Source organism: Eschrichtius robustus, chromosome 13, assembly GCF_028021215.1.
Source record: "Eschrichtius robustus isolate mEscRob2 chromosome 13, mEscRob2.pri, whole genome shotgun sequence".
NCBI lineage: Eukaryota > Metazoa > Chordata > Mammalia > Artiodactyla > Eschrichtiidae > Eschrichtius > Eschrichtius robustus.
In genome coordinates, this window is record NC_090836.1 from 92,305,884 (window position 1) to 92,328,151 (window position 22,268).

Here is a 22,268-nt window from a genome sequence, read left to right on the forward strand (position 1 = left end):
CTGCAGGAAGTGCTCAGCGTGTGCCTGGCATTTAGTAAGCACATGATTAGACACTGGTTATTTTCACTAATCCCTTCCGAGCCCAGGCTGCACAGCTGTCACATACATGACAACACCACCAGTGGAAATTACCTTATGTCACCCTCTAAACTCCCTGAGAGAAGTGGTCCAAGACAGGTTCAGCTTAGGCTGAATTTTACTCTAAAGGAAGCAGTGCCTTAGGAAAGCTTCTATGTGATGTTAAAGATACACATTGTAGAACATATAAACTCATTCTCAGATACCAGCCTCTCCTTTCTTTCCCAGGGTCTAGAAAAGGCAGCCAGACTGGAGATGATCCAAAAGAAGCCATTTCAAAGCATACATCCTGTTTATGTGTCGGCCACACTCCCCACCTCTAGAGATTCTGGTCAGGGTGGGCTGGGAGATTCCTTAGACAATCTAATAGATTAGTTTCCAGTTTAGCATAACAGCTAGACAGATTTTTGCAGTGAAGTCATCCAAGTCAATTAAAAGGCATTTTTCCCTGCTGTGAGTTCAGAAGTCCCTTTGGTTTATTCCAGCTTTCTGGGATGTTTCATAATACGTTCCACCCTGGGTTAATTAATAACTCTTGATTCCTACTGAAATGCAAAGACCGAAATCCTGTGTGCAAGCACATCCGGGCAGGGGCTGCTGACAGGGCTGGGGTGAGCCCAGCGGGGGCTCCTCTCATCAGGGAATGAGCCAGACCCCAAATAGTGGAGATGACAGCAGAGCTGGCAACAAATGTGAAGAGCGCCTGAGCAAAAGCTGAAGGTCAAAGCTGAAGGTCAAAGCTGGAAAAGTGGTGTGTGGAGGGGCAGAAGGAGGTGGAGGAGGGAGAGCGTAAGCGGTTGAAGGAATCACAAGGCCAGAGCTGAGTTTCCCTGCCTCCAGTCTCATGCCACCAATCCTACCCAGTCCATCTTCTAAATCCACTATCAGCATGTACATCCTAAAATGAAAACATGATCACATGTTTTCATGTCACGTTGCCATGACCTAAAAAGTTCAATAAATATGTCCCCACTCCCTCTGGGACACGATTTCTAGCCGCATGCCTTGCCATACATAGCCCACCCCGAATAGAGACTGTTCTCTATCTTCTTTTCCAGGTTCATCTCCTACCACCCTTTTGCATACTCTGGTCATTTCCCCTATACGTGACAAGTTGAGATTTAAAACACGCTCTTTAGTGGGAAGGCCTGATGTGCACAACTGCACCCTTCCTGGCCTGAGCTAAATCTCATCCCCAAGCTTCTGTGAAGTCTTTCCAAAGAGTGTCCCAAGGCAAGGTTGACAATCCCTCCCTCTTCTGTGCTCCACTATGCTTTGCACGGAACTCTGTGACAGCCCTCACCACAATGTACAATAGTCACCGCCCCCAATGTCTATTTTCCACCAGAAGGAGAACCCTTTGAGAGTGGAGGGCTCTGTCATTAAGGTCACATACAAAGCAGGTTCTCAGTAAGTGTTTCTTGAATGAAGGAGCAGTTAAGATAAGACAAGTTTTGTTTACTTTTTTATTACACATCCCTCAAGAAATTAAAGGGCTTACTGAGTTCTCCTTCAGAACCCTTACTTTCCATTGGAGTCTCATCTATCTATGATACTAACAGGGGGCAGGGCAGATGTTGATGGAGTGGGGTGGCAGTTAGGAAGGGTAAATTACCAAACTTGGCAGGTAGAGGCTAAGGAGCTATGAGCAGCACTTCCCAGGGCAAGAAGATGGACTCACTTTCATGCCCATTGCTCCTTTCTTCTCATTGCTGGTTAAGGTACAGCTACACCAGGAAGGTGGGTCATGAAGGATCATCCAACTGGCAAAGCAGTCCCTGTTGCACTTAGAATCAGCAGGGTTCATCCAACCATGGCCTCAATATCCCCCCCCCGCTGCACTGTTTGGAGCCCGCCATTGGCTATCAGTGGGGGTGGGCTCCCCCCCACCCCCACTCTCAAAGAAGAAAGCCTCTTGCAGGTAAATGTGGAAAGTATGAACTTCATGACTAGAGAATTAGATTAGTTCAGCTGGTATTAAAACCATCAGAAGGGACAAATAGTTTCTTCAAAGGGGAAGACAAAAGGTAGCACTGGCAAGTGGAGAAATGTAGTAGGAAAAACAGTGACATGGGAGATGGAAACCTGGGTTCTCCACGCTTTGCACTCCAACAATAATTTGATGTGTGTGCTAGGAATAGTCACTTCCCCTCTCTGAACCTCTGGATTAGATGATCTCCAAAGTCCCTTTCTGGCTCCACCCTTCTATGACTGTACCACATCACCCAATCACTCAGACATTCACTCAACATTCACTGAACACCCTGACCAGGACCTGTGCTACCTGCTATGAAGGAAAAGCTAGAAGTTTACACCAGGTGCCAACTGAGTGCCATGTCTCAATGGGAAATAATATTGGTTATATATATATATATATATATATATATATATATATGTATCTCAATTGGTATATATATATCTCTCAATAATAAAAACACACATACAAACATGAACTGTTTATATGTCTCATCCCCCAACTACACGGCAAAGTTCTTTACAGAATGGATTATATTCTTTCCATTTCTGAATAATCCCCCAGACTGACACCTAGAAACTACTCAGGCAACATGCGATCAGTGATGTGAAGGTGACTGTAAAAATAGCTACTAACACTTACGCGGCACTTTCTGGGTACCAGGATCTGCTTTGCGTTCTTCACGTGTGACAACTTACTTCATTCTCACAGCAACTCTACAGGTACATATTGTTGTTGTTGTTACTATTATTATTGTTTTCATGTTACATATGAGGAAAATGAGGCGCAGAGAAGTCAAATTACTTGCTTAGGGTCGTCACTCAGGAAGTAGCAGAGCCGAGAGTCGAACCCAGGTGATCTGGCTCCAGAGTCTGAGCTATTAACACTATTCATGTAATCTAAAAATATATAGCTACACTTAAAGACAAACAGTGAACATTAACTCTTTGGGGAAAACAAAGAATAAACAGACTTGTTAACAGGGGAACTATGCAGCGATAAGCCAGAAACATCAAATGATGAGTCAGAGCCATTAGGATTAGTCAGGAAAGGAGGAGCCTTTTGCTCAAGAACATCTCTTAAGAACTTGTAATTTATCCAGTAGATCAATCGAGTAGGGTGAGATAGGAAGGGATGGTGGAATGATGTGCTCAAAGAACCTAAGCAAAGAGAAGAAAGGCAAAGAACTTGAAGAAGGCAAATTCAAGATCGAACATACATACACTGATAGATCTACTTTGGTTAAGAACTAGGACCCTGGAATTGACTGAACCTGGGTTCAAATCCCCGGTTCCCCACATTCTTATTAGCTGTGTGACCTTGCCTGGGCAATTTATTTAAGCTCTCTGAGCCTTAGTTTCCTCAGCAACAGGAATGTTGTGCAGGTTAAATGAATTAATGCAGGGGAAGGATGTAACATGGGCCCTAGCATACAGTCCATGCTCAGTAAGTTTGCTACCATCACCATGATTATTGTTTCTCCATTTCCCTATTGTCTTCCTAAGTCAGTGAGCCTAAAGGTAGGCCAAGGATGGTCATAAACCCACATCAATCAATGCCATAGTTAAGGAGAGAAACACTTGCTCCTCTAATGAGTTATGTTTCATCTAATAGTCCTAGAGTCCCACCTGTTTTTTGTTTTTTTTTTTAATTCCTCCAGCTGGTTCTTACATTTGAAAAGAAAAAAACCCTCCGTGGAGACCTGCACGCTTTTAAAAATAATACAAAACAGAACGTCTGAGGTCAGGGTAAGCCAAGCCAAACAAATAAATCTTGCAGGATTGTGTTAACAAAACAAGACTCAGTAGATCAGAGCAGGTAGAACTCTGCCGGATTCAGCCCTGCAGAGAAACACCAAGCTCTGGTGAATTTCAAACACAAGGAGGTCAAATAAGAAGGTCAAATTATGGAGCACTTCAGAGTTCAGCATCAATGCTTGGGCTGTAACCAGGAGAGCATTCTGTGCAGGATGGTCTCCAGAACCCATGAGTCGTGTAAAGTCCTAGAAATCCAGACCCAAAGGATCTTATAGATCATCTGCACAACCTCTATGGAGGGTAATTTGTCACTATCTATCAGAATTGTAAATGTCTTGAGAGGCAGACTCTGAAATGAACATTAGCCTGCGAGAGGTTCATTAAGGAGCGCTGGGAATCACCACCACTGGAAGGGAAGAAAAGAGAAGGAAGCAGGACTGGGTAGAGGGAGAAGTTGGGCTGCACTGCCGTCTCAGCAGACGTCTCCGCCAACTCCGCAGGAGCTCTGAAGCTGGGATGGCCCTTCAGAGTTGTCTCAAATTGGGGTAAAGGAGCTAGGTCTTTATTCCCTGTGCCAGCCGAGGTCCCAAGAGATGTGCCCTTGGGCAAGGCAGATCTTTTCATCTGAGTGAGGCACTTCAGAATGAGGGCTGACAGCTGAGGGCTGTCTTCCGGTATCAATTCCAGCAGCTGGGGGAAAGTACTTCATTCCTCAAGGTGCATTATAGCATGCACTACCTGCGATACTTTTTATAACCAGTTTTTCTATTCTAGATAGGAATCCTATGGCTATACTAACTGATGCTTCAAATGAAATAGGTTTAGCATTGTTTATAATAGTAAAATTATGGAAAGTAAATTGTGGTATATCCGTATGACAGCACCCTTGGCAATCATTAACAAGAGTGAGACAGCTCTGCACATACTTTCATGGAATAAACTCTAAGATATACTCGATAGAAGGGTGTGTGTGGATGGACTGTGCCGCTCACCGTCTATTGCCGTCAGCCCCACACCCATCCTGTCCTCTCCTGCACTACGGGGGCTGAAGGCCTAACTCTACACTTCCCAGGTTCTTTCGACACACAGTTCCAGCTAATTTCTACCAATGGGAGGCATTCAGGTAAGAGTTAACGTTAGGAAGATGGTGGCAACTACTGCACTTCTTATGGCAGCAACAGAAGCTTCACAACAGCAACAGCAGTTAAAGCAGGTTGGTGGCAATTCCTGCAGCATCAGTGGGAGTGCAGGCTCATGTTCTCCACTGGCAATAGTGGCAGTTCCAGCAGTGGTAGTGACAACAGTGAGTGTAGGGGACTGCTGTTGCTCTGGGCAATATGATTTCCCCCTTTGACCCATTTGGAATCAATCTTCCTTATTCAATACTCCTCTGAAATACAATGCTTTATGTTTTTCTGATCAACTACCATCTATGAAAAGCAAAGGAAAATAAACATATATGTGTATTTGATTACTGCATTTAAAATTTCTCTGGAAAGCTGCCCAAGGAACAAGTGATAATGGTTAAATGAACTGGCTAATAAATAGTTAAATGATAAGTCAAAGAGAAACATTGGTGGGGGCAGGGTTGGAGGTAGACTTTTCACCAGATGCCATTTTTTACCTTTTTAATTTTTGACTATTTGAATATATTACTTTTATGCAAAAAAATAAATAAAAGGAAAAAATAATAAAAGTTATATCTGATTAGGTACATACATTTCCTGTGAAATATTTCCCAAATTAACCATCCAGTTTCTGCCAGAGCATTTCCAACACAGGGACTCCCTACCTACCAAAGGGATGTGGTCTATTCATCATTACTCAGCACTGCTGAACAGTTTCTGTTTATACCAAGTTGAAATCCATCTTCTTGCATGATGTACCATTAGCCGGAACTCTAATCCCAGTGAAATAATATAGGCTGGTGGTTCAGCACACATGCAGATGAAACCTGGGTTCAAATTCCTCCCCCATCACTCATTTCAAGCAGGATGTTTAACCTTTCTGAGCCTTAGTTTCTTCATCTGCCAAACGGGGAGAGTCATAGTACCGATCTCAAAGGGTTGTGGAAAGGTTGGAGTAAGATTGTGCATATAAAGTGATTTAATCAGTACATTTGGTTACTGTTCTTGGTATCTGCAACACCAGCAGAAAAAATGCAGTGGATAAGAAGAGGACTCTGAATTCAGACTGCTGGGGTTCAAAAACAAGCTCCTGCCAATTATAAATCAGGCAACCTTTGGAAAACCACTTATTCCCTCTGAGCCTCAGTTTCTGTAAGATGGAGGCAATGATAGTGCCCATACCAAGAGCAAAAAGCATTTATTCTTATCTTGTAAGTACTCAACATATGGTAGCTCTAACTCTTTTCAGCCACTCATGCAGGTGGTGGATAATTGCAGAGAGTACAGTGGGTCCTACCAAAGGCCTCTCTTCTCTGGACTAAGCATCTCCAGTTCCTTACACTGATCTCCTTTGCTTCTCTCACTCCAGCCACTCCCTTAAGAAGGCATTCCAGGCTGCTACTATTCCCTCCTGGTATGACGGTACAACTGGATCTCTCACTGGAGTCTGGGTAGAATATTGTGTGAGAGAGTTTGTGTGCTATGTGTGTGTGTATGTGTGTCTGCCATCACCTTCCTGGATTCTAAATGCTGTACTTTGATAATGCAGCCTGAAGTGGCATCAGGTTTTGAGGGAGTAACAACTATAACTATAGTTACTGAGCTCTTAATATATGTGCCAGAAACTATACCAAGCATATGACTTACACTGACTTACTCACTCCACACATTAACTCTAGGGGGTAGAAATTATTATCCTCATTTTTCAGATGAAGAAGCTGATGCTTAGAGATGTTATAAGTGAAAGGTCAACCCAGCTAAAATATGGAGCTGAGATTCCATCCCCAGTATATCTTACGCTGGGGTCACAATCTTAATTTCCACATCATATTTCTTCTCACGAATATTAAGAATTTGTTCAACTCAAATTTTAGGTCTTTTTTTTTCTCATGAGATTTTAATATGCTAAGTCTCCCCAGTCCTTCTCCTCTTCAGCTGAGCTTTTGAATAGGACCTTATATTGTATCCTTATTCAGTTTGATCGTATCAAATTTAATCCAGCATACTCTCTCTACCATTAACTTCAACTCATTGGCAAATGTAATTCGATAAATCACAGTTAAGAAGGAGCTGTAGAACAGAGCCAAGGGCAGAACTCTTTGGCAAAGCATCAGATGTATTTCTTTCAAGGTGAATTACTATCAAGTAGTCATTTCCTAATGGGGGTAATGTCCAACCTGTTACCAATCCACAAAACCGAATTAACTAACATCAACCCCCACTTCTCTATCTCACTGACAATTATGTCTTGAAATATAACATGGCCTTTATAACAATATCTACAGTTAGGGTCCACGCTAAGAAAGGCTGCCCCAGAAAGAATTGTGGATGGTAGGCTGAAGTAGGTATGAAAAATATATACATCATGGTCCTGAGTGTTTAACTTATTTTAAGGGAGAAATTCCACCTTTGCTCCCAGCAGACAATTAAGTTGAGTAAATATATAAAGGGCAGAAGACGAACAGGATTTCAACCAACAGCCTTCCCTGGGATCCATATGCATCTACCTAAACCCATCTCAACTCCAATATCACACAAGGACAGGACTCCAAAGGAGCCACTGGCATTCCTATGTAAATCTGTGGCTTGTCCAGCTTCAGAAGAGAAGGATCTTCACCTTCTCCAGCCTTTCTTTCCATCCGCTGGAGCAAGGCACTGCCATTCCTTATGCTTTGGTACCTCCATTAACACTGAGGAAAGACTGACTATTATAATTTCAGCATTTTTTATTAGACAAGAATGAAGCCCAAGGCTCTACCTCACCAAGCCCTAGTCTGCTAGTCTCAGAACTGTGAGTCTACTTGATATTAATCCATTCATCAACCTCACTGCTGAGTCCCACAGAGGGGTGACTTGCACCTGTGGAGAAAGAGACCCTTTGCCTCAAGTATAAACAGAGGAGAGCTTGACATGCCAACCACCCTGGCCGGAACCTCTCAGGCCCTGCTAGGACACTGCTGTGAGGCCCTGCAGAGCCAGCAGGGCATTCTGGGTAATAGGATGCAACATGAGGCAGTTTCCCCGACTGGCCTCCCCAGGGTTTCTTGATTCCTGGCTCTGCAAAAGCTGAGGCAAACAGTTTTTGAACTGGGGGGAAGAGGGTGGAGAGAAGGGCCGGAGGCTTCCTCTAGGCTGACCACAACTAACTCATTTGCTCTGTCCAGCAAAACCCAGACAGTGCATTTATCTGGTTAATTTGGTCCTTAGTTGGGAGACAGAATTCCAAAATGTGAGGCCAGCTCAGACTAAACAGTGGCTTCCATCCTAAGACTTTTCCTAAGCGCTAGAGGATGCATGTGAGATTCCTAGGGGGTTGCTTATGTGACCCACCCATCGATCCAGATGGGAAAAGACAAACAATTCAGACTCTAAGATGAGTTAAGGGAGGCCTATCTTTCAGGGAAAAATGCCCAAATGACCTGCTAATTGGTCTCTTGGCTAATTTTGCCTTCTGGCTGCCATGGAGGGAGATGACTAGAGATCAAGATGACTGTAAATTAGCCAACTTTTTCCAGCATGATTGTAGCCCTCACAGACTGGCTGAGTGTCACCAGTGTCCTGGGTGAGTTATTCTTAGGGCAATTCTCTCTGATTCTCCTGCTTATAGATTTTACACCCGTAAGTTGGGCCAGAAGAATGGACTTGAGGATATGGGGAGGGGGAAGGGTAAGCTGTGACAAAGTGAGAGAGTGGCATGGACATATATACACTACCAAACGTAAAATAGATAGCTAGTGGGAAGCAGCCGCATAGCACAGGGAGATCAGCTTGGTGCTTTGTGACCACCTAGAGGGGTGGGATAGGGAGGGTGGGAGGGAGGGAGACGCAAGAGGGAAGAGATATGGGAACATATGTATATATATAACTGATTCACTTTGTTATAAAGCAGAAACGAACACACCATTGTGAAGCAATTATACTCCAATAAAGATGTTAGAAAAAAAAAATGTCCCTGGGGGTTTCACAGATGAGATGAGACAGCTAGCAACTGAGCATTTACCAGATGGCGTATGGAAAACTCAGATTTTTGAGGAAAGATTAAGGAAGAGCAATTTATCTCTGTTGGAAACTGACAAGCAGCCTGGAATCTGTGGAATCCATCAGTTAGTCATTCTGCAAATATTTGCTTCCGCTCTAGTATATGCCAGGCCCTGTGTTATTTAACAGAGTGAGATCCAAACAGCTAACGTCCCTACCCTCACGCAAATAATACCACATCTAAATATGTGGTTAAAAACTCAGATAAGGGCTAGGAAGGAAAAGTTGAGGTGCCATGAAAGGGAATAACCAGCTTACCTGATTTAGATTGGGGTGGAACAGCTCAAATAAAGAATCTTTGAGAAAGGAATTTTAAAGCTAACACTTTAAGACTCTAATTTGTTTTTTTAGAAAGATCACTCTAGTTTTGGTACAAAAAATAAATTGGAAGTGGATGAAAAGATGAAGTTAGGAGGCTGTTGATTAGGAAGATTGGATGAGAGCCAATGATGGTTCAGCCAAGGACCTAGGCAATGAGAACGGAGAAAAGTGGGTGGACCAGAGAGACGTGGGACGTGAAGTCCACAGAACCTGGTGAATGGGTGGAGTGGTGGAGGGAGAGGGAGGTATCCAGGAGACCATGCAGGTTTCTGGCTAAGGTGCAAGGTAGATGGTAGCACTCTGCACTGAGAGAGAGAATTTGGGAGGATGAGTAGGCTGGGGCCAGGGAAAGACAATGTGTTCACACATCATTCCATACCCTGTACTTCCAGTCTCCTTACCTTTGCTCATGCTGATTCAGTCTCATGCACTCTTCCTGTTGCAATCGCCACTTGTTGAAATACTATCCATCCTTTAAGACCCATTTCAAATACCACCCCCTCCTTGAAGTCACTTCTGACTCCCTCAAATAGTTGTGGCCTCTGGTGCCCACAGCACTAAGTTTGGACCTCTCTTTTCCTGGATTCTACCTGTGTTAGGTTCTGTGAAGACTTATCTTGCCTCCCTTCCTAGACCACAAGCTCTTCGGGACAGAGCCTCTGCTTCTCTATCCTTGTTCCCCACGTGTTAGCTAGCTAGCATAGCAGACATTTGACAAATATTTGTCAAGTGAACAAAAATAACCTGCTCTTTGCCATGGAAGGAAAACCAGTAGACATTGGACTGACTTGAAAGCCACAGGATCAAATCGAAATTCAAGCTGTAGGTGTTTTAATACTAAGCCAACTCAAATTTGATGCTCAGAAAAGCTTTCTGTTCTTCCAACAGACCAAACTCAAAGAGTGCCGTAAAAGTCACACCTCTCTATTTTTTTATCGTGCTTTTCTGAGTTCCTTTATAGCAGGAACCTTTTCTATCTTATTGTTTGCCTTTGATGATGAGGATGATGATAAATGGGTAACATTTACCAAGTGTTGATATATGCCAGGTGCTGTTCTAAGTACTTTTCTTGGACTAACTTATTTAATCCTCTCGGCTACCCTGTGAAGTTGATGCTATGATTACCCCAATTATACGGATGAAGAACCTGAACTTCAGAGAGCTCAAGTATTGGTGAACCAACATGACACAGTTGGGATTGGAACCTAGAGTCTAGCTCCAGAGCCCATGCCCTGATGTGCCCTTCTAAGGCCAAGCACGGTGCTTGGTATTGAAGCAAGTGTTCACTGAATGAATAGAAGGAGCCCTGGATCTGGAGACCACAAGTTCTGGTCCTAATTCTGTCACTGACTTCCACTGTAGCCATGGGCAAGTCTGTGCTTCTTTCGCTATAAAATGAGGGGTATGGATGTTGATACCAGTGGTAATAACAAGAGCCAGTATTCGAGATTCTAATCTCTTTTGAAGCTTTACATAATTTAATCCCAAGGAAAATGAGACACAGAAAGACTCACTTGCCCAATATCTAGAAAACAAGGGAGCCAGGATTCAAACCCATTGTGCTCCTACATTGTGCTTCCTAGCCCAAGTGGTTCCAAGGAGACACCTCAGGGACCATGGTGGGGAAAGGAGGGAGGTGGAACAGGATGGAGCAGACAGACTTTTGGGCTCCCTATGCCCGTTTCCATCAAAGAAGCTCTACGTGTCTCAATTTGGTAGAATGGGCTCCTACTTGCGATTTCCTTTGAATAAAGGTTCTGCTATTAAAACAAAAAGGTTGAGGGGCTTCCCTGGTGGCGCAGTGGTTGAGAATCTGCCTGCCGATGCAGGGGACATGGGTTCGGGCCCTGGTCTGGGAGGATCCCACATGCCGCGGAGCAACTAGGCCCGTGAGCCACAACTACTGAGCCTGCGAGTGTGGAGCCTGTGCTCTGCAACGGGAGAGGCCACAGTAGTGAGAGGCCCGCGCACCGCGATGAAGAGTGGCCCCCGCTTGCCACAACTAGAGAAGGTCCTAGCACAGAAGCGAAGACCCAACATAGCAATCAATCAATCAATAAATCTTTAAAAAAAAAAAAAAGAGACAGGGGAGGGAGGAACTATTGGTACAGACCATTTAAAAAAAAAAAAAAAAAGGTTGAAAACCATTGGACTAAATAATTCTGGAATTTAAGAAGTCTCCCAAGTATAAGTCAGGATTTTTCTGGTAATCTTGACTCATTATAGTTATATAAGATGGGGACAAAGGTTGCTCCTGGGAATGGTTCCAGCTATAGAAAAAGTCACGGCGATAGCGCTAAAGCCTCAGCTCCAACCTACCTGTTCCACTCGGATCTCAATCTCTCCATTCACCTTCTTTCCATGGAAATACTTGGCCCTGTGAAGGAGAGGAAGAAATCTACTGAGTAAGGATGCAGACTGCTTCACTCTTTTCTCCCTTCTCCCAAAGGTCTTACCCCCAGAGGTGCATGTCCAGACACATTCCCCGCCTTCCTGCTCTCTCCCACCTAGACAGATGATTTTCTCATTCTTTATATGTATTGTGTGAGAGAGGGGAAAGAGTACAGGATGGGAGGATTGGACACCCAGGTTCCGGTTCTGCCAAGCTGCTTTACCTCCCCGTGTCTCCGTTCTATCCTCTGTAAAAGGGAGATAGTTATACATGCACGATATATTTCTAAACATTATTTTAAGGATCAAAAGAAATAAAGAATCCTATGTAAATAAATAACGCAGAATTCTTTTATTGAGTTACACCCTATGTGATCCATAAAGGACGTATTAAATTGCTCTATCCAACTACTCTTTTCTTTATTTGTCCATCTGTCCAATGAAGCAGACCTCATCTGTCCCTTGGTCCATCCATCCATCCAACCATCCTTCCATCACCTTTCCTCTACACCCCGGCTTCTGTCTTCCCATTATCAATAAATGGCATCCCATCTACCCATCACTCAAGGCAAAAACCTAGACTTCATTCTTGTTACCTCTTTCTCTCTCCCTATCCCCATGGATTCTACATTCTAATTATATCTCAAATCCATCCACTTGCCCATTTTTCTCTGTAAGCACCTTAATCTTGACCTTAGTCATCTCTTTTCTCATATAAATTCTCTTTTCATACTCTACTTTTCTTTCATAGCACTTATTATAATTGAAATTACTTGCAATTAGTAACTGGGTTTCATGCCTGTGTCCAACCAAACTATAACACAATTCCTCCAGGCCAGGAACAATCTACCTTACTCATCATTCTATTCCCTACCAGAATGCTTGACACACAGTAGGAGCTCAATTAATATTTTTTGAAAGAATAAATGACTGAAGAGACAGATGGGGGAAAAAACTGTTGAATACTTACTCTGTGCCAAAAACTGTGCTATAGTCTTAGTCTTTCTCATTTAACACAGCTACCACCATGAGGTGGGTATTATTATTTCCATGCCATAAATAAGGAAATTGAAACCCAGAGAGACGAAATACTTTGCCTAAGCAGCTTTAATCCTGGACTTCCATTGCCACATCAATGTTTTTTTCTCAGCCCTGAAAAACAGCAGCAAATGTTGGGGTGCTCCTGGGTTTAGATGCCCTCCCACAAAGCAAAAGTAATACAAGTTTCCATCCGCTCTTTTTGGCTGTTGGTATGATGAAACTAATAGTTCTCAGTGATTTGCTATAATCTGAGCACTGTGTTAAGCATTTCCATAGACTTTCTCTGGGGCACAGACAGCTCTTTGCTCCCAATCCCAATTCTCCTCTTTGCCTACAGTGAGAGTGTTTATAGACTGGCACCAAGAAATGTATATCCCAACTCTCCATTTAGCTAGGTATGACCACATGATTGAGTTCGAATCAGTAATGTTACATCCAAGAATCTTCTGCTTAGTTTCTTCTTCTTTTCCCTGGAACATCGATGTTGCCACCTTTTTTCAACCTTCCAGATTGAACCTTTGCTACAAATTCTCTGACCAAGCTGCAGTCTCTCTGCTTCTGAAGTCTATCCACACTTAGCAGATGCCAGTGGAGTTCATCTCTTTCCAAGACTGCCTGAATCACTGACTGATGGCTCTAATACTAATGCCACTTTTTCTTATAATGTTGACTGGCTTAGATGTCAAGCAGGTAGAACTTTATGGGAACAGGAGTTGTTAGTGTGACTTGAAAGCAAGATTTGTTTTTTTTCTCCCAGGATGGTCTTCCACAAAATGTGTGTGCAGCCAGCCTCATGCAAAGAGAACCTTTTCATGTAGTTTGTGAATTTTATGAATCCTTAAAGGTAGTGCTGGCAAACCCCAGGCCCTGGGATAAGCCCCCCTCTAATATTTGTAGGGCCTGGGACAAAAGAACAAATGGAAGCCTATGTATCATATGCCTGATATTTAAAATTGATAAAGCTAGCAAACATTTAAATAAAACATGCCTGTCTTCCTTCCTTGACCAACACAACTTCATAATGGCCTGGAAGGGTCAGAATTTAAACTTCTCAGAATTCTTGGAGATCCACCCAGAACATGGTGGCATGGGGGTTGCCAGCTCTTGGTTTCCATCGTCCTTCCTAATTCTCCTCCCACCCTCCTCTCCTGCATCACTGGGGCTTCTTGTGCATGCTTGTGGATGACCCAGCCCACATGGCCAAGCTTCATCTCCTCACCCACACCCCCATCAACAGTGCCTTGGCCATGTCTGGGGATGATGGATCAGGGAATTGGCCTACACAGGCCCTGGAATTGGGCCTGGGTCCCTATGGGCAGGGATTTCTACAGGTCTGGGTACCCACTGAATGATCGAAGGGTGCAATTTGCAGGGTCCTCCTTTGCTGTCAGGAGTATAGCTAGTAAGGGCCAGGGTATGACTTAGGGCAGGGGTCCCTGTCGCTTGGGTTTACAAGAAGTACTGGATGATCCTGGGACCTCAGGATGGTAACTAATGAATGAAATCACTGGTATACTGGAAAAAGCATGGATCTGGAATCACAGAGGCCTGGGCAAGATCTTAGCTCTACAACTCACTGCATGTTCCAAGACAAGGAACTTAACCCCTCCAGGTCATAGTTTTGTCATTTGTTAAGTGCTGATAACATCTGCCAGCCAAGGTGTGGTGAGAAATTCACTTGATCCTGTATGTGAAGGGCAGTAAGTAGAGTGTGGGGGCTCAGAGCCAGACCACCTGGATGCAATCCCAGCGCCACCACTCACTCACTGTATAAACTTGGGTAACTCATTCAACCTCCATGTGCCTCAGTTTCCACATCTGGGAAGCGGGGATAATCACAGTAACTATCCCACAGCGGTGTTGTGAGGATTAAACAAGACACGACGTACAAAGCACTTAGAATGGTTCCTGGCACAGAGTAAGCTCCAAAGTATACAGCCCAGGGCCTGAAACAGAATCAACAATGACAGCAAAGAAACCACCGAGTGTTTACGCTGTGGCTATGGGTGCCGTATGCGGGGACCCACAAACAAACATAATCTTACCCTCATGGGGGTTACAGAACAGAATTACAGTTCATCTCACTTTGATCTGCCCCGTTAGCACAGTAAGAGATTGGTGATGATGCTGATGACAAACAGGCGGCACTGGTACAGAAGGCCTGCAAGTCCTTCACATCCCTCCTCCTATTGTATTGGCCCCAGTGTCCACCCTGAGGAGCGGCAGGGCCAGGACTAGCCCCCACAGGTTCAAAGTCACACAGAGCCTCTAAGCAGCAATGGTGAGTTAGATCTTGTGCTTAAAGATTTTCAGGATTCAGCTAGACCCTCTGGAACCTTCATGATCTGGACCCTGTTAACCTATGGCCCATTTCTTCTCTGGTTTTCTGCCCACCTACTGCACACACTCAACCTCCTGTGATTCCTATGCTTTTATGACTCTGAGCCTTTGTGTTTGCCGTTCTCTCCTTCTCTGCTTGGTTACCTCTTTCTCATGTTCAAGATCCCTGATTACTGTTTCCTTGAAAGCACCCCCCCTAACGAGGCTAGGTTAGGTGTCCTTCCTCTGGGTTCCCACGGGGCGCTGTACTTAACAACCATATAACACATATCACTGTGTGTTGGAATGACATGTCCCCTGCCCCCGTACACCTAGTCTGTGAGCTCCTGGAAACCTGAAACCGTGTCTTAATGCTCACTGAATCTCCCGAAAGCGGCACAATGTGCCAGGGCACAGGCACATGTTTAAGGAATGTTTGCTGACTGGGTAAATGAATAATGTTTCCAGGGATAGGCCATGGGGCATCCAGTGCTCCAGCTGCTCTACTGCCATCTACTGGTGCAATGTTGTAACACACTTACAAATCCATACCCATTACCATGTGGGGTCACCATTCAGTGTCCAACACACACAACCAGCAGCCCTCGACGGGATTCTAACTCTGATTCTAACTCAGAACTCAGAGCACTACACCAACACCACCCAAGCATCTCTGGCCTCCACGGGCCTCACCTTCTCAGGAGAAACACTTGTTTTGCCCATCTCTGGAATGTTTACTACAGGGCCTGCCAGATGGACTCAGGCTGAAGCTGAGGGTCAGGCGGTCCATCCCCCTGCTTGGCCGAGAGTCAGAAGTCTGTCTCCTGACAGGCCACACAGACTGCTGCCTCCTTGCCTGGGGCTCATTCAGGCTTGAGCTGCTTCTGAACAGTTCTGTCTGGCAGAGGAAAGGGTAGGGATGGTCTGGAATTCTAGATGCCCTGGGGGCTGGGGTTGCTGCCTGTGTAATTGCCCGGCTGTTTGACCTCAGGCAAAATGGATGACCCCACTGTGCCTGAGGTCTCTGTCTTCCTAATGCAGACCTCTTCCTAACGCCCTAATATGTTTATCCTCATAATGAGATCCCTGAATCCACAGGCCAATCAGTCAAGTCCTTGGCCTTGGGAAGGGGTTGGGGGAAGCTCTTGATTCTACAAAGCTTCCATCTCTGTGGGTGGTCTCAGATTTTACTGCCACATCAGAGGCACCAGGAAGGAGAATATTATAAAACCAGTGCTGCCTGGGGTGAGAAATCGCTAGTTTGGGGAGGCGGGATGTGGTGAGTGAGCAAGATTAATGGGGAGCGATACCGAGTTCTTTCATGGCTGCAGCAGGGGCAGAAGGAAGAGGAGAATTAGCACAAACAGGATCCACCTGTGTCCAAGCAGCACCCTTCTAATAAATCCCGTCTGGGATGTACAGTCAATGAGGCTAGGCCTTGGCGGTGCCCTTCCTGGGGAGGAGAGGGTCAGGAATGTGCTGTCTCAGAGTAGCTGGAGGAGAACGAAGGCAGGGATCTGGTCCTAGAAACAGATTTTCTTATTTCTGATGTAACATGCCCATTGCTCATTTGTGGCCTGGACAGAAGCTGGGGGAGATGGATGACAGACCACACAGGAGAACCCTGAAGGTGGACACACTCAGGCTTTTCTCAGTTAGCAAGAAGAGGAGGGTCGCATGACAGGCTGGATGGATGAAGGTGTGACAAAAGCAGGCCCTCTGAACACAGAGCTCCAACTCAGAGATCCAATTCTAGCTCCATTATCTACTCCTAAGAATAGCTAACCCTCCTGGTCCCCTCCCACTGCCAGAGGGGAGCCTCCAGTGATGGGGCAGCCTCATCGTACCTCTCTGCAACTGGGGGGGCTCCAGTGAGTTAGGACAGGGAGGGACCCTCTGAGAGTGACAAGGCCCCTTGCACCTGTACAGGGATCTGTGAAGGTGAGGAAGTGAGACATACTAGGGCCCCGAGCCACGTGATATGATGAATGTCCCCTCGTAGGCTTCCGACAGCAATAGGGAAGGAGAGTTGTGTGTGCAGCTCTGATCACAATTCACATCATTTATTCACTCCCTCACTTAACCACTACTTACTGAGCTTCGGAAGGACTGGGCACCCTACTAGGCATGAGGGGAAAGGCTGATACAGTCCCTGCTCTTGTGGAGCTAACATGCTCTCGGAAAAGTCAGGAAACTAACCAGCTGAAAAGGAAATGATGAATACAATGAACAAGGTGGTACAGGGTAGGATGTGGGGAGCAGGGAGATCTGACCTGGGGTAGTGAGGGAAGGCTTCTTTGGAAGACATTTAACACACGTGTACTAACCATCCACTGTGTGCTCGAGCCTGCAGACTCTAAGGAAACAGGGATGAAGATAACATCCTCACCCCTGAGTTCTTGGCCTCAGGGGGTTTACTATCTAACAGGAGGGAGAGACCCATAAAGGACAATGACCACACAGGGCATTAGCCCAAAGAGCAGGTCAGCCCACAGAAAGGCACCCAGCCCAGTCTGAGACCCAGGGGCTACTTCCCTGGTGAAGTGGCCCAGTTCATCCATCCATCCAATGTTTGGTACTTATCCTTTGCCAGGACGAAGGGCTGCAAAGATGAATCTGAGAAGGTCTGATGTGTGTGTATGTGTGTGAAAGGCACAGACAAGGACAAATGAGTTGGGCAGGCACTGGTGGCGCTCAGGGGGCTGATGAAGTTTCCTGGGGCATGTCTCCCAATATGCAGGAAAAATGAGCGACAGGCATGGAGCAGAAGACCTAGATTTGAATTTGCAGCTCTGGCACCTGCAAATTTTGAACAAGCCTCTGCTTCCTTATCTATAGGCTGGGGATGGGAAGATCCACCCATAGGGTCATGAGGATAAAATGAGGACGCAGATTTGAAGGCCTCTGGGAACCTGCCAAAAACGTGCCAGCAAGTGGGTTGCTCACTGGTGGGCTGCTGGGGTGGACTTCATTCACCCTCCAGGTAAAGAGGTGGGCAGGCACTGCTAGTGTTAGCAGAGGACAGACCCAGGTCCTCTCCAGCTCTGCTATTTATTTCCTAGTTCTGCCTCAGACAAACATCAACCTTCCTGAGCCCCAGTCTCGTTTGAAAAAGTAAGCACATCACTATGTAACACTATGTCTGCTGCAAGGCCCCATGAATGATATCCCTGACACCTGGCAAGTGTTTACTGTTCATCTCTTTCCCTCCTGTCCTTCAACAAGTGGGCATGTACCTGAGGAAGTGACATATCATTTAGGGGAAGGTGGCAGTATCTTCCTTGCTCTAAATGGAACTCCTGCTTCATGTCTAGCATGATGGAAACCTGCCTTGGCTGCCGTCTGGGAGCTCCTCTTCCTCCCCAGCACCAGCCTTTAGGGTAAACAAAATCCTCAGCCACCCACTCACTCTGACAGCAGAGATCATGCTAGAATGTTATCTCCCAGTTCCTAGGCCTCTTCTCTCCGAAGACACAACACTGTGTCACCCTCATTCCCACAGAATTCTGAAAATCCACAGCCTTCACACCACCAAGATAGTTCACATTTAGTAGGCTAAGCTGTCGCTCAGCAAACATTTAATGAGCATCTATTAAGAGCTCAACCTGGGGAAATGCCCATGAAAAGGTTACACACTGAAAGGTAATTCATACCAAGGTGCAAGTGACTTATATCTGATCATCCGTAAAAGGGGTTTAGATGGCATAAGGAGAATGAGAAGAAGGGGACCATGAGAATATTAAGTGTTTGATTTAGAAAGGGGGTGTGAGGCCTGTCAAGGTGAGAAGGGCAGGGCACAGAAGGAGAAGGCTGTGAGAAGTCATTTTCCCTCCTCCTCCCTCCCTCCACATATTCATCCATCTAGCCATCCGATTACCCATCCACTTCCCCATCCATCCATCCACCCACCCACCCACCCACCCATCCATCCATCCATCCATCCATCCACCCACCCACCCATCCACCCACCCACCCACTCATCCATCCATCCATCCATCCCTCCCTCCCTCCCTCCCTCCCTCCCTCCATCCATCCATCCATCCATCCATCCATCCATCCACCCACCCATCCATCCACCCACCCCTCCCTCCCTCCCTCCATCCATCCGTCCCTCTGTCCATCCCTCCGTCCATCCCTCCATCCCTCCATCCATCCATCCCTCCACCCATCCCTCCATCCCTCCACCCACCCACCCACCCATCCATCCTTCCATCCCTCCATCCATCCATCCATCCATCCCTCCATCCATCCATCCCTCCATCCATCCCTCCATCCATCCCTCCATCCATCCATCCATCCAGGGTCTACTATGTGCTTAGCACTGTGCTAGTCCCCAGGAATTATGCTGAACAAAACAGGCCCCTGCCATCCTGGTGCTCCTGGTCTAGCCAGGAGACAGGTCCAGATGAGGAATATTTACCCTGACTCCTGTCTTCATCAGAAGTTGCCAACTGGCCAATCTCATGGAGTCCACAGTCTTGTTTTGTTGGACTTAAATTACATACTTTTAATTTTAAAATAGAAAATTCATATAAAGAATTCAGATTTCTGGCTTCCCCTGAAAATCAATAACTGGGCAACACCAGACCTGTATTCCCACATGGCAAAAACTGGCTGAGTGGACGGCAGCTAGTGCCTTCAGAGGGGCATCAGTTCCCACGCTCAACAGTCCCCACTGCTCCCTGTTGTCTCTCTGCAGCCAGAGTCAAGTGGCAGATACATCTGTCATGGAGCTTGCGCTGTTGTTCTCCTTGTAGCAGGGAAATATTTCTCTGTGCCCGTGCCTTTTCCTAACACCTGCCTCTTCACTCACTGACGCCTTGTCTCCTGTGAGCAACTGCACAGGCAACCCCTAATCTAACGAATTCCATTATGAAAATGGCAATTAGCTCAGCGCAAACCCTCAGGAAGCCCACACCCCCACCCCTTCTCCCAACTCAGAGTTGGAGGTCAGGAAAATGGACACAAAGCACCATCCCCTCTCTTGCCGTTACAGACAGCCTCTCTCCTGTCGAGGAAACACGTCCCAGGCAGGCTTCCACAGGACCCAGGAGGAAAGACATTCTGTAATGAGGCTGGCATGCACCCAGTGACCTGCCCCCCGCAGGGCAAGGCTATACCCAGGCAGGTGAGGTCTGGAGGAACAGGAAGAGCTACTGCTAGGAGAGCCCATGACATCTGAGGGACTCCTTCGAAAGAGGAGGACCTAGGTGAGAAAACCACATTTTGGAGGGTGAGGGAAGACTCAGAAGTTTAACAGCTGAACTCTTCAGAAAAAAGCAGGGTAACAGCAGGAAAAGTGACTGAGACAAAAAGCCAGAGTGGGGAAAACGAAAAGCTGCAGGTCTGAGACTCCTTTAAGGGCTTGCAGGCTGACTCTTTTAGAGTGTGAGCCTCTTCTGCATTGTTCCTCCCAAATCACCAACCCAGTTGTACTGGAATACCTGCAAGTGACAGGGGACTCACTCCCTCACCGGGAAGCCCACGTGGTCTCTGGATGACTTTACCATTCTGTACACTGAGCTGACATGTCTCCCTATTTGTCTGCTTCATTGGCCTCAGTTCTACCCGTTGGGAGCCACATGAAACCAGTCCTCTAGCTCAGTGGTTTCTAAACTTGGCTCTTCATCATTTAAAAAAAAAGTTTCCTGAGCTCTCCTCTGGATATTTTAACTCCGTAGTTCTAGGGGTACATCTCAGTGTGGCCTGTCTTGCACCCATTCTGCCTTCTAGTAACAGCACCTCCATCTGCACTTGCATACATGGAACCAAGCCTCTCTCTTGCACACAGTCTTGATGGGACTGTCCCCAGTTGTCCCCAGGACACACTGTGGAACCAGCCAGGTTTGTTCTTGCTCAGGAATTTGATTTTTGAGCAGAGAGGCACAAGGTTGGGAGGAAACAGGAGCTAACGTCTCCAGAGAGTGTCCACAAGTCCCTGCCTCTTAGATCCTGGCAGAGCCCTGGGTCCTGACCTCTCCTAAACTCGGGTCTTCATGGTTTTTCTTTTCATTCTGTGAGCCTCCCACATATTTTCAATAAACTCCCATTTTGCCGAAGTCAGCCAAAGTAATTTCTTTTTCTTGCAAACAAAGAACTCTATCCAATACAGAAGGTGTAGGGTGGTGCCTGGTAATCTGAATGTCGTTCTGATGGAAACAGTCTTTTGGGGACCGTGATCTTAGTCTATTGTCATTGTTTGACTTATGAAGAAACTGAGGCCCAGAGAGGAAAGTGGCTCCACTGAGATCTCACAGCATCAGCAGAGAAGGGAGAACTTAGGAAGAAACAGCACATACCAGATTCCTGCCCACATTCCCGTCTGCTCAAAGACACTTCCCCCAGATTTCCTAGCCACAGTCTCAGAGGGTGAAGACTCTACCAGGGCAGGAGACAACTCTTCACTGTTTTCCCCTCTCTCCCTCTCTCCCTGCAAGAGCAGGGTAGGAAGCAGCAGGGGCACCAGGCCTCTGGATTGGATGGTGGGGAGACCTCACGGAGAGAGGTCAGCACTTGAAAAATTCCTCAAGTCAAAGGGCTCGGGGCCTGGGTGCCACACAAGGCCCTCACTGTGTGTGTACATTGTCCTCCTGATAAAAGGGGCCGGGCCTGGGAAAACGGCGCTGGTGTCCAGGCGACGGGGCAGGCTGCTGGGGAATGCCCAAGGCCCCTCCCCGCCCAGGCACCAGGGCGGAGGGAGGGGGAGTGGCAGAGGGTGCCCAGAGTGGAAGGACGAGTCCAGAAGTCCAGCACGACTCCAGGTTGTGTGAGGTGGCCCCTGTGAGTCAGCAGATGAAGGGAGTAGGAGGGTGGCAAGACCCCTCTCATCAAGACTTTCTTAGCTCCCTCTCCCTCCACCTCTGGATTTCCCCACAGGGAATCCGCAGGGCCCGTCCTTGTTCAAGGAGAGTCTTAGGGGTGGGGGAAGTGGTGGAGGGAGGCATAAGGATTTTGTTTCCTAGAGCCAAGTGTCTTCAACAGAGAGGTGTGTATCCCCCATTGAGCCCCCCCAGCCAACTCCAGGAGGAGGGGACCAGCTTGGCCCCCATCTTCCCATCTTCGGAGTAGAGAGTGTGCCAGCCTACCAACATCCAGACACCCCTCCTCCAGGGGTTCTAGGAGACAGCTCTCAATCATATCCAGCTGAACTGAGAAACATGCCAAGTGGCTTCCTTCCCCCTGGCTCCCAGTGCTATTATATTCACTAGCAATTAGTGATTG

At 46.5% G+C, this 22,268-nt stretch overlaps 1 protein-coding gene across 1 annotated transcript in view; it reads right to left on the minus strand.

The window, feature by feature from the left end:
- Positions 1-22,268, minus strand: part of SYN3 (synapsin III) — a 445,749-nt gene that overhangs the window by 378,961 nt on the left and 44,520 nt on the right. The window contains exon 3 of the mRNA XM_068560009.1: positions 11,616-11,673. Coding sequence (XP_068416110.1) covers positions 11,616-11,673 — 58 coding nt within the window. The remainder of the gene's footprint in view (positions 1-11,615; positions 11,674-22,268) is intronic.